The 11,209-nt window shown below is 36.1% G+C and overlaps 1 protein-coding gene across 2 annotated transcripts; it reads right to left on the bottom strand.

The window, feature by feature from the left end:
* Positions 1-449: 449 nt before the first annotated feature.
* Positions 450-10,633, bottom strand: LOC134537326 (probable E3 ubiquitin-protein ligase sinah). Of its 2 annotated transcripts, none has more exons than XM_063377642.1 (2): positions 10,394-10,633; positions 450-4,132 (listed from the first exon to the last, which is right to left on the bottom strand). In XM_063377642.1, the coding sequence occupies exon 2, from the start codon at positions 4,101-4,103 to the stop codon at positions 3,306-3,308; it is 798 nt and encodes a 265-aa protein (XP_063233712.1). In that variant the 5' UTR covers positions 4,104-4,132; positions 10,394-10,633; the 3' UTR covers positions 450-3,305. The 2 variants fall into 2 exon arrangements, with proteins under 2 accessions (XP_063233712.1, XP_063233713.1); XM_063377643.1 differs by lacking the exon at positions 10,394-10,633 and adding an exon at positions 10,348-10,360.
* Positions 10,634-11,209: the final 576 nt, after the last annotated feature.

The following is an 11,209-nucleotide window of genomic DNA, read 5'->3' as shown; positions in this document are numbered from 1 at the left end:
ACAATAGAAAATTTTTGTTGAGAGTGGAAACATTACTATAGCCATGACTGTAAACATGATTTCTAGTATAAATATCATAACATGCAAGGTTTTTCTATGAATACTTTAAACGAAAGACGTGTAATTGTTGTTTTCTCAACCGGACCCCGAGGATTTTGACCCCTCTCCCCCCAATCACGATGGCCCTGTTCATATTTAATAGCTGTACAACACATTAAAATAAAATTGTATTCTCAGATTTCTAAAAATTAACTGTGTCGGAAACTTCTCCAGATACTAGGATGTCTTAAGAATGCTTCTGCATGAAAATCACATATGAAATGTTTTTACATGCTAAAAGAGATGGGAAGTTTTGGAAGACGGAAAAAAAAAACACAAAGTTACACATGTGGTGATTAGCTGCGACAAACATCACACAGTTTGTTTATCAGCAGATAAACGACAGGAGATAAGGCACAAGCGGGCATACAATTTATTTTTTCTCATAAGCACATACAGCAGTAGCTTCTTTACTTCTCATTAAAACCTAGCCTTCATTAGCTGTTTTTGTTGTGTCATTACTCATTCTTTAGTGTAACTTTTGTTAACTGCCTGACGATGAATGGTATTATCCACCTAGTTTCTACTTCGCCCGCAGTACACGCTGGAACATCGTCGTGTGCCGTCACCACTTGATGCATCTTCTCTCGGCCGTCCGTTCCACACGCACGGCAGCACGCTCCATCATGCACCAGCCTAGACTCACTCATGTTTGTCAATTATTTATTTATTTCTGCTGGTGAACAGCTTCAACGAATGAATTACACAAAAACACAATACAAGAAACTGTGTATAGTTCAGGGATGCAACAACAGGGGGGGCAAGGGTATTTTGCCCCCCCCTCCCCCTCTGAAACCTTGAAGTGGGGGCAAACGGGGGCAAAGAAAGTGCTGTGCAATCAATTTTTAGATAATAAAACTGCTTAAATAGCACCATTTTCCACCTTGAAATACAAATTTTCCCGGGGGAGGACCCCCGGACCCCCCCACTTCAATAGGGGGGATCGATGTTTCTTTATAAAAAGGTATATCGACCCCCCTTTGGAAATTTAGTTGTTGCGTACAGTTCATACTTGAAAGTAGGAATCAATGACCCATGACTATGCAAAGAAAGTCTTAATATGGGCGGGAACTAAAATCTTATATAGCAGGATTCGATCCACATGGGTAGCATCTGTTTGTGCACAAATTTATGAGTCACAGGGAGTTGGTTATGAGATCACCACTTACCACATGAGCACGATGCCTTGGAGATCACAACTTGAGACTGATTTTTCGCAAGTGGTGAACTTGGTTGGTGTAGTTTTTAACTGGCAGGCCTGCATCCATTCTCATTACATCATCCACTCATTGTTTCTAACGACAGTGTTGACAAAATGTTAAGACCTAATTCATTCATTCATTCATTCATACAACTTCCGAGAACCCTTGCATACAACATAGAGGACCTTTATAAATTCTCCTACGGTCATCTAAACATTAATAATTTCACCCCAATTGACTATAAAATGGTTTTTGAAGAATGTAGTAACTACTGTCTCTGCACCCATGTTTGAGCAGTCTATGAGACGCCACTTTACAAGGCAGATTGAAAATACTTTTGCTATGGTGTATCTCAGTCTTAGTTTGCGGCCTCTTAAAAAGCCACGGAAAATCAACTGTGTATTTATTTATCAGTAAAGAAAATGAGATTTGTCTATGCCCGTTTTTGGCAAAAGATGCTTAAAGACATTTGATTAACTGCAGACTAAGTAATTTGAGTTTCAATAGTTTATAAATCACTGATTATGGCCTTAGCACTGGCCACTCACTCAGAGTTTGGCAGGAGCACGCAAACATGACCGGGCGCGGAAAGGGCGGAAAAGGTCTGGGGAAAGGTGGCGCTAAGCGTCACAGGAAGGTGCTGCGTGACAACATCCAGGGCATCACCAAGCCGGCCATTCGTAGGCTGGCCAGGCGCGGTGGAGTGAAGCGCATCTCGGGCCTCATCTACGAGGAGACACGAGGCGTGCTCAAAGTGTTCCTGGAAAACGTGATCCGCGATGCTGTCACCCACACAGAGCACGCCAAGAGAAAGACCGTCACTGCAATGGACGTCGTGTACGCCTTGAAGAGGCAGGGCCGCACTCTGTACGGCTTCGGAGGGTAGGCCAGCTGTGCCACACCTGCAAAAGTTTTTGCTTACTTTAGGGATAAAAGGTCATTGATACCCTTTAAAGTACCAAAAAATTAGGCAGATGTCAAATACTAACAATAAAGTTTAATTAAAATCCAGTTAATATTTTGTCAAATTCAACAAGGACCAAAGTATATATTAGAAAAGAGCTTGTTTGAGATCTTTCCTAGGTCCATGCAACTTCAGAATGTACATTAACTAAAGATTATTTATGATTTGTAATTATAAGGGGCATTGCCTCAATTGATCATCACGAGTTTACTGTACCAGTGACTCAATGAAGTACAGTAATACCTTGACTTATGCTACCCCGCTGGAGTTACGTGATTTTTACATTTTTACATCTTCTTGTCGATTTGTTTGTCTTTTGTTTTAACTTCCCACAACTCTCAATTCTCCACTCTGTCCACACGTGCTACAAGGAAAATTTGTGAGAAGAAAAAATATTTGATCCGTCAGACGACTTCGTTAAATTTTATGAAGCCTTCTACGAAAGTAACAACAGTTTACGTTTTTGCAATTCATAATAATATAATTTATTTTATTAGTTAACATTTCTTAGATTTTTTCTAAATTATATATTTTTTAGTCTCCGGTCCAAACTTAACATAATTTATAGGTATGTATTTATGTGCAAAATTGTATCCAGACTTAAGCAAATTCGACTTACATGGTTATAACTCGGACCCACCTATTGCATAAGTTAAGGGTATTACTGTACCTTACATTTGAGCTTGGACAAAACAATTACAATAAATATCACATTCTAACTACATCTTTGTATGAACCAAGCTTCGGACATACAAGAGTACAAAAAAATTCATGTTACAACAGGCATGAATGACACCTGATTCATACCATAATATGCTCATAGTTCAAAATATAATAGCTTTCTGAATCAAACAGTTAAAAATAATATTTTTACTTTGAACACAAATCACATCTACCATAAGAATGTTTGTTCATCAAGAGACAGCCTGATGTTTTTGGCTATGAGCTGCTGCTGTCACTGAAAAACACCTCCACCTTTATAAATGGCTGATATATTGAAACATGATTGGAAAGAATAGGACCTTAGGTAATTGATGCACTTACATAACTGCATTTGAAATGGAAGAATTTTGAGACTCACACAAGTTAATTCTGAATTTTAAAGTCAGGTCGTCATCAAGTAAATCTTCAACCAATTCAAAGTCGACACAACAACATTTTTTGCTGTCGATAATTTGGTCGAAGCTCACGGTGTCTTTGTGGGTCACGTTGACAAAATCGACCCACTGCTTGCCGTCGGGAGAGAAGAGGAACACCTGGTACCTGTACTCGGAGGCACGCTTCTCGTCGCCGACGAACTGCACCGCCACGAACACCCTGCGCTTCTCCGCGTCGCGCCTGAAGTGGTACCAGAACAGCTGCCCAAACGCGTCGATGGCGTCCCGCTCGTAGAAGTCCGAGGACAGGTCGAAGCGGTCATAGTAGAGGTGGGGGTTCTGCGCGGTCATCCAGGCCATGCCGTGGGACCCCTTGAGGTGCTGCAGCATCTCCGGGGCCCGGCCCCGCCAGTCGCAGTCGGCCCCCAAGCAGTCGTACAGCCGGCAGGGACACTCGGCGTTGTGCCGAGCCATCGCCCGCAGCTGGAGCTTCGCCCGGCAGCCGGCGTCCTCGTTCACGCACGGGTACATGAGCTTCTCGGCCAGCTCCTCCGCCACGTAGTTCCTGAGGTCCAGGCAGGTCTCCTTGCAGGTCGGGCACACACTCAGCTGCGGCCGGCACCTGCTGCACAGCTTGTGGCCCGTCTTGCACTGGAAGATGGGCGGGCTCATGTACTCCGTGCACACGGGGCACTCCAGCACCGCCAGGATCGCGTCGTTGAACGAGTCCAGATCCCCCATTTCGAACCAGGGGGGGGGGGGGGGGGGAACTGAAACACATCACCACCTAGTTGTCATTTAGAGTCCCTTTACCGTAACATATTTGGAGGAGAACTTAGATGGAGAAGGTTTACTTTTTAATTTTGGCAGCCCTGCTTACAAGCTACTTATTTTTATATCATTACCTTTCCACACACACTCATATAGTATTAACATACACTCTTAAAAAAAATTGGTTGTCTGTAAAGTCGGTTTACGGACGATAGTTTAACGTGACGTCATAACAAAACATTGATGAAATGATTGATCCAGAAGAAAAGGAAATATCATATTCGGCCTGAGACTGAGCCGTAATAGGTTTTTGCAACCAAACCAGTTAGGCATTAAAAATATTAGGTATATTCTTTGAGGAAGAATTTTTTATTAAATTTTCTATCTTTTGTATGATAAAATGTACCTCTGCATACTTTTACGAATAAAATGGAATCATTTTTATTGAATTATCACTATTTTTTATGGATACAAAGGAGTGAAATGAAATGTATAATTTAATTAATAAATTTACTTTTATTTGCATTCGTTAATTCAAATATATTTATTACTTTTGAAATGTTGCGTGCGCCGTATTTAATTTTACAAGTACTAAAAAAATTTCGCAGCTGCCGGGACTCGAACTAACAGCCTTTCGATTGGAAGATAGCAACGCTGACCGCAAGACAGCGAGGCCATACTTCAAGAATAATAGTTTCAGATGTTATATACATATTTATATAAATTTTGTTCACGGTAGGGGAATAATATTATTTCGTTTTTATAACACGATTTTATAACAAATACGCATCCCAAATACACCAAACTTATTTATAATGTGTTACAATATTTTTTAAAACATTGTGTAAAAGATCCCGGGTGTAATTTGAATTATTATGTGTGACCGTAAAACACCATTGTTGGTTCAAAACGGTTTTGAATATTCAACATTACTTTTAAATAACCGTACCGATTGTGCTGAAAATCGATGGACGATCGTTAAATTACATAATATTAATAGTTCAAACGACGAAAATATGATTGAAAAGTCAAATCGATGGTTGTTCCAATCGAGTGGAAGAGAGATGCCACGCATGCGTACAATGAGCAAACAGGACACATCCGTAGTGGGACATCCCTAGTGGGAAACTTTTTCGTGCGTGCAGCCGGCGTTCATCGATTTATTAGACGTTGTCACGTCAAAATTTTTTTACTCCTTAAACTTTTTTGGCTGTTTGATTGGTACAATAATGGTTTGAAACAGCCATCAGGATAACATGCAAATTGTTTAACAGTTTCAGATATGAGATCAGAATTATGATGCAGAAGTCCATTCAATATACAGTTATTCTCATAGACAAACTTTGAAAATGGTGGAGATATGCTGATCTTCTGGGAAGGGAAGGGACATAAAAAAACAGTAAATCAAAAAAAATTTTTGTTTTGAAACCAAACACTAATTATTTCATTATCTGGTAGGTTGTGATATTCTTAGTAAATTTTCACCTATCTATAACTGTTAAATATTTCACAGTTGTTTGATCCTGTATGTTCACCTCATGGATGATACTTATAAGTGAAATATGAAGTCCTTCACGCCTATGGTGAGAAGTCAGTAAAGTATTAGTGCCAACACTTGCAATAATTTCAGACCTTTTTGAAATTCTTATGTTATTTCTTACCGAGGTCATGCTAGTATAAAGGCAATATTTACACTTTATAGAAAGTAGCCTAAAAATTTAATTTCCTTTAATATTTATTTTGTTTAATTACATTTTATTCCGTATGTTTATATTTGTAATCTATGATTAATTCAGACTGTAAATTTCTTTGGTTATCGTTTTGTCTATGTATTACTCTATGTTAATTTTTATTTTAAAATATTGTCAAGGCTAGCATAGCAGTATTTTTTGAAACCACTATGTCAGTAATGGTTAGTAATTTTACTAGTTTTTGTTTTAACAACAAACTAAAGAAAATCGTTTACTAGTGACGGGGAAAATATTCTTTTAGAACGAATTGAGCCTTGATTAAGACAACAGCTAGAACGCAACGATTTTGACATTAATTTATAATTGAATATTTTATAGAAGATTGAAAATGGTTATTAATGCCCATATTAACTGAGATTTTGAAGAAAATAATAATTTTAATCGACGAAGATAAGACTCAGACATCAAGATTTTAAATAATTACTTAAGAAGAGAAGTCGACAAATATCCATGTTCAAGAGATCGTCAAATGACTTTAATTTGCTTTGAAACTACGAAGATTAAATGCCGTTTACAATTCTGAAGAAAGAAGAATCCTGTCGAAGATTGAAAAGTCGCAGTTCGAGCCCGGGAAGGATGACCGTCGCGCAGTCTAGCCCAGTTGCAGCCCATAGTCTGAAGGATGTAGTCGTGACGGCGCGTATTCCTGCCGCACGCTAGAGGACGGAGGAGCAACACCAACATCGCAGTCCTGAATGAGTCGAACCAAGGAGTCTCCGAGAACCTACACGTCTCGTGGGTATCCTGCAGCAAGGTTTGGTCTCTTACCCCATCACCCGAAGACTCGCTGAATATAGAAGTACCCTAACGAATTACAATTTAAACAAGACGAACATTTTTCGCAGAACTAGAATTTGTTATAGTATATAGAATATTCTTTGTAAAGGAAACTGAATAACTTGTTCATCTTTAGATTTACAAATCAAATTACGGAATCGCGATCCCGAACTAGATAGGTAGTAGTAACTAGTATAGATGGAATTTGATATTGGAATAACGTATTGATATTTTGGTTGACTGGTACTGCAAGTTTCGTACCCAGTAGTCCAAGCTCTACCGGACTGAAGTTAGCTAAAAAATAAATAACATCCAAATAATTTACATTTGATAGTAAAGATAATTCACTCAAGTGAAAGAATTGTTAAATGCTTTGAAGTTGAGAGTAATAACAAATTCCATCTGTAGTCTAAAATAAATTATTTTAAGTTAAGTTTACTTATATAAAGTGTGATTTTGTGCATGTCGAAGTGTATTGTCACCGTCGTCACAAACATTACACACAAATATAAACCGTACAGTTGAATTTGTTTACATTTTATTCCAAGGTCTAGTCACGATATTAGTATTTAACATACTTTTGACACACTTTACCTTGACTTACAGACACAAGCTTCTAGATACAATTCTTAAAACTGAGAGAGGTAGGCTAGAGAAACCAAAATTATTAAATACATTTAATAATTTCAATATTTGCACCAGCTGACTCCACACTAGTTCATATTTTGCATTTTGTAAGCTTCAGAAATGCTTTGACTGCTCCTCAGGAAGTTATACGCAGTATGTTTTTAAGAGCTGTGAATAGTATCTGCTTCTCATTTTAATACAAACTGTGTAATTTAATATTAATTGTCACTATACTATTTAATGCTTGCAGGGACAATCGGGGAACTGTGGTTACGTAGTCTTTAAGCTACATTATTTGTTTGGTTTTAAGTACACTTTATTTCTGTCTATGTAGTATTGTAAATGGATATACATTTTTAGATTTCATCTGTTATATAAAAAAATGTTAAAAATGTACCTATACTTTTATAGCGAGACTGTGTGTGTGGACAGGCGCGTGGTAAGGGGGCTAACCACTGTTGAGCCTAGCTCCAGTGAGGAGTCTGAACTGTGGATAGAACAGACCTTTTTAAGTGCGAGTGATTGGTGATCAGACATTGATTAGTAATGTAATAAAGCTTAATTGGGCTATCCCTTATGACCCAGTTACCCCACATTATACTCTTAACAATACTAAAAATGTCTATGCTCAACAAAAAAAATATTATATAAATATATATAAATAAAAAACATAACCATTTAAAAGTTACATAAAAATGAACTATGAACTGAAATTAAAAGTCTCTCTTTCTTCACTCTTCCAGATCATTCCAGAGGGTTTTCAGTTACCTATTACCAAATTCATATATTAAGAGCCAAATTTACCATAAGTAAATAAAATTTAATAATTAACAAATTAACTAAATAAACTAAATTATAAACATAATTAACTAAAACTAACACGACTAAATAATCACAAAATAAGTGCAATAATTATGAAATAAAATACAGTGGCAGGCCCATACCACAAAGCTGTAAACTTTTTTTTTTGTAAATAACATGTTCAATATGCTCTACATGACTATTATGCAGGGGTGCCCACAAGGGGGGGTAAAAGACGAGAAAAATGTATATATTATTTACATAATTATAGCTTCTAATGTGAAAATATGTTTCTGGTGCTTTGATAATTGAAAGGGATCTTGTAAATCAAATTGGCAACCCCACACTTTCCTCAACAAAAGCAGTTTGGCATCTGTCGGTTCAGGATGGAAATATTACCTAATATGACCAAAATTATTATTAGAAAATAAGTTTTAATTAATGCAAAATGTGATAAAATATAATACTAAAAAAGTATAATATTATAAAATAATTGAGTAAATCATTGAGAAAATGGCATAAAAAATTTCGCGGGGGGGGGGTGAGTCATAGTGTTTGGGGGTGGGCACCTCTGTATTATGTATACTAACAAAGGTATTAATTCGGTAAATATTTACTTGGGCGGTATTTCCGAAAAAAAATGTTAAAAATCCGAAAATACCTTTAATTTATGCTCTTCAACTTCCTCTTTTCATTAAAAGTGGCGGAGGTAAGAAATTCCAAATACTTTAGGAGATATCAAATTTTTAAATGTCATCATATGTAGTTGAGCGGTATTTGCGAAAATAAATGTTAAAAATCCGAAAATACCTTTATCATATGCTCTTCAAATTCCTCTTTTCATTAAAAGCAGCGGAGATAAGAAATTCCAAATACTTTAGGAGATATCGAATTTTTTAATTTTGCAATACAAGACCTGTGGAACCATTCGAGCGGCGCCATTTTTGTTATTTTGCCGTGTGTTCGTGAATACGTGAATTGTGAATGCGTAATTAATAAAATGGTTGATTAGGTCAGGTCAGTTACATTATTAATACTTTCAAACTAAGCCAACATTAAAAATTATTTTGTGAATTAATTTTAATGGCTGTTTAGTTTTAAAATATTTATAATGTAACTGACCTGACCAAACAAACCCGGACAGAGGGTAAACAGTAAACTAAAATGGTCGATTAGGTCAGGTCAGTTACATTATAAATACTTTCAAACTAAGGTGATATTAAAAATAATGTGAATTAATTTTAATTATTCTTTAGTTTTAAATTATTTATAATGTAACTGACCTTACATAACAAACCCGTAACAAAGGATGTACAGTAACAACTCACGTAAATTTTTTTGTTACTTATTACTTGCGCAACAATATCAAAATAACAAATAAGACTTTAAAATTAGAAACGTTAAAAACTCACCTAAGTTGGAGGCGGTAATTAAACACCGTTTTAAACAATAATTGAACTAAATAATCACGATTAGTTCATTTGAATTCTGGCCTATCACGAACAATCACGTGACATCATTATCCAATAAAAAAATAGATACTCGTATGTAAACAAGAAACAATGGTGCACGCACGCCACAGGAATGCGCTGGTTTTGTGCTGAAATTTAAAAATTCGATATCTCCTAAAGTATTTGGAATTTCTAATCTCCGCCGCTTTTAATGAAAAGAGGAATTTTAAGAGCATATAATAAAGGTATTTTCGGATTTTTAACATTTTTTTTCGCAAATACCGCTCAACTACATATGAAGAAATTTAAAAATTCGATATCTCCTAAAGTATTTGGAATTTCTAATCTCCGCCGATTTTAATGAAAAGAGGAAGTTGAAGAGCATAAAATAAAGGTATTTTCGGATTTTTAACATTTTTTTTCGGAAATACCGCCCAAGTAAATATTTACCTAAATATAAATTAACTAAATAAAAATAAAATATTTTGTTTATAAATATTATAAATATTAAAGTTTGTTAGTAATTAGTGAGTAATTATCTTTACAAGTTGTACTATGTACTGGATTCTACAGTTCACCTAGCCTAGCGTCGTCACATGCGGCTAAGCACTCCCCACTCTTCGAGCTCAATCTCAAGAAGGGTTAAATGTATAAAAATATTGCCCAAGATCAAATTTATAGAGAATTATATGCTCTACAACTTATCTTGTAACTTTAAAAAGTCTCGAACAGCACAGAAAACAAGATATTGACAAGAAAAAAAAAAGTTTTTGCGACCTCGATACCCAATAACCAAAATGTACGTACCAAAAGAACACAAGACAATAAACCTTTCGATACGACTGCTACTTACATAATCTGAAGGGGAAGTCCAAACTACAAACCACACTACTGTTGTATATTTTTTTAACAAACACAATATGGGTGCATTTAACTAGCAAAATATAATTAGCAATATTGGATCCATGCGTTTTTGATACTACGCTAATAAAATATAAAAGATGCCGTAATATAATAACTTTCGTTGAAGCATTTACATACAACGCTCCATCTTCTACCCCTCCCTTATCAAAAACATACCTAAATGTCGCCAAATTTGTAAAACTAAAATTCCCAAGACCAAATAAAAAAAACCGCTATTAACCACAACAAAAACAAAAATTTTTTACCTAAAAGCTGTTGTCCTAACATACATTTAAATGGTCGCTAGCAACATAACATCTAAATATTGGATTTTTTTTTGGTGATTATATGGTTATCGGCCTTCGCCCACAACCAGCACTAGATGCACACAAGGTCGACAACTTCGTAGAAAATGCTAACCATGAGTTGTTAAGGGCGCGGTTCAAGTATGAAAAATCATCACTCTTTCATATTTTAATTTTACTGTTACAGGACGATCTTCAAACAAGCACTTTCACTCATAGGATGAGGTCATGACCAGATACAACCTATACTGAGCAACGAGCAATTTATTTTGTATATATATAAAAAGGGAAAGTGTATGGATACCTGAAGAGAACTAACGATTATCTGTGGAGTGGGATCATTAGTATATAGAACTGGCCACTATAGAGGGGGGTCGCAAGGAAAAGTCATAAATTAAATATGAATGTCATATTTTAAGAAATAAATAGAGAGTACCTACTATACAGACCTCATGTGTGGA

The sequence above is a fragment of the Bacillus rossius genome, chromosome 12 (assembly GCF_032445375.1).
Source record: "Bacillus rossius redtenbacheri isolate Brsri chromosome 12, Brsri_v3, whole genome shotgun sequence".
Taxonomy (NCBI): Eukaryota; Metazoa; Arthropoda; class Insecta; order Phasmatodea; family Bacillidae; genus Bacillus; species Bacillus rossius.
The sequence above is the reverse complement of the archived record's forward strand: the minus strand, read 5'-3'. Positions and strand labels throughout refer to the sequence as shown.

Coding starts and splice junctions, on each gene's coding strand:
- LOC134537326 (XM_063377642.1), bottom strand. CDS start 4,103: ATGGGGGATCTGGACTCGTTCAACGACGCGATCCTGGCGGTGCTGGAG.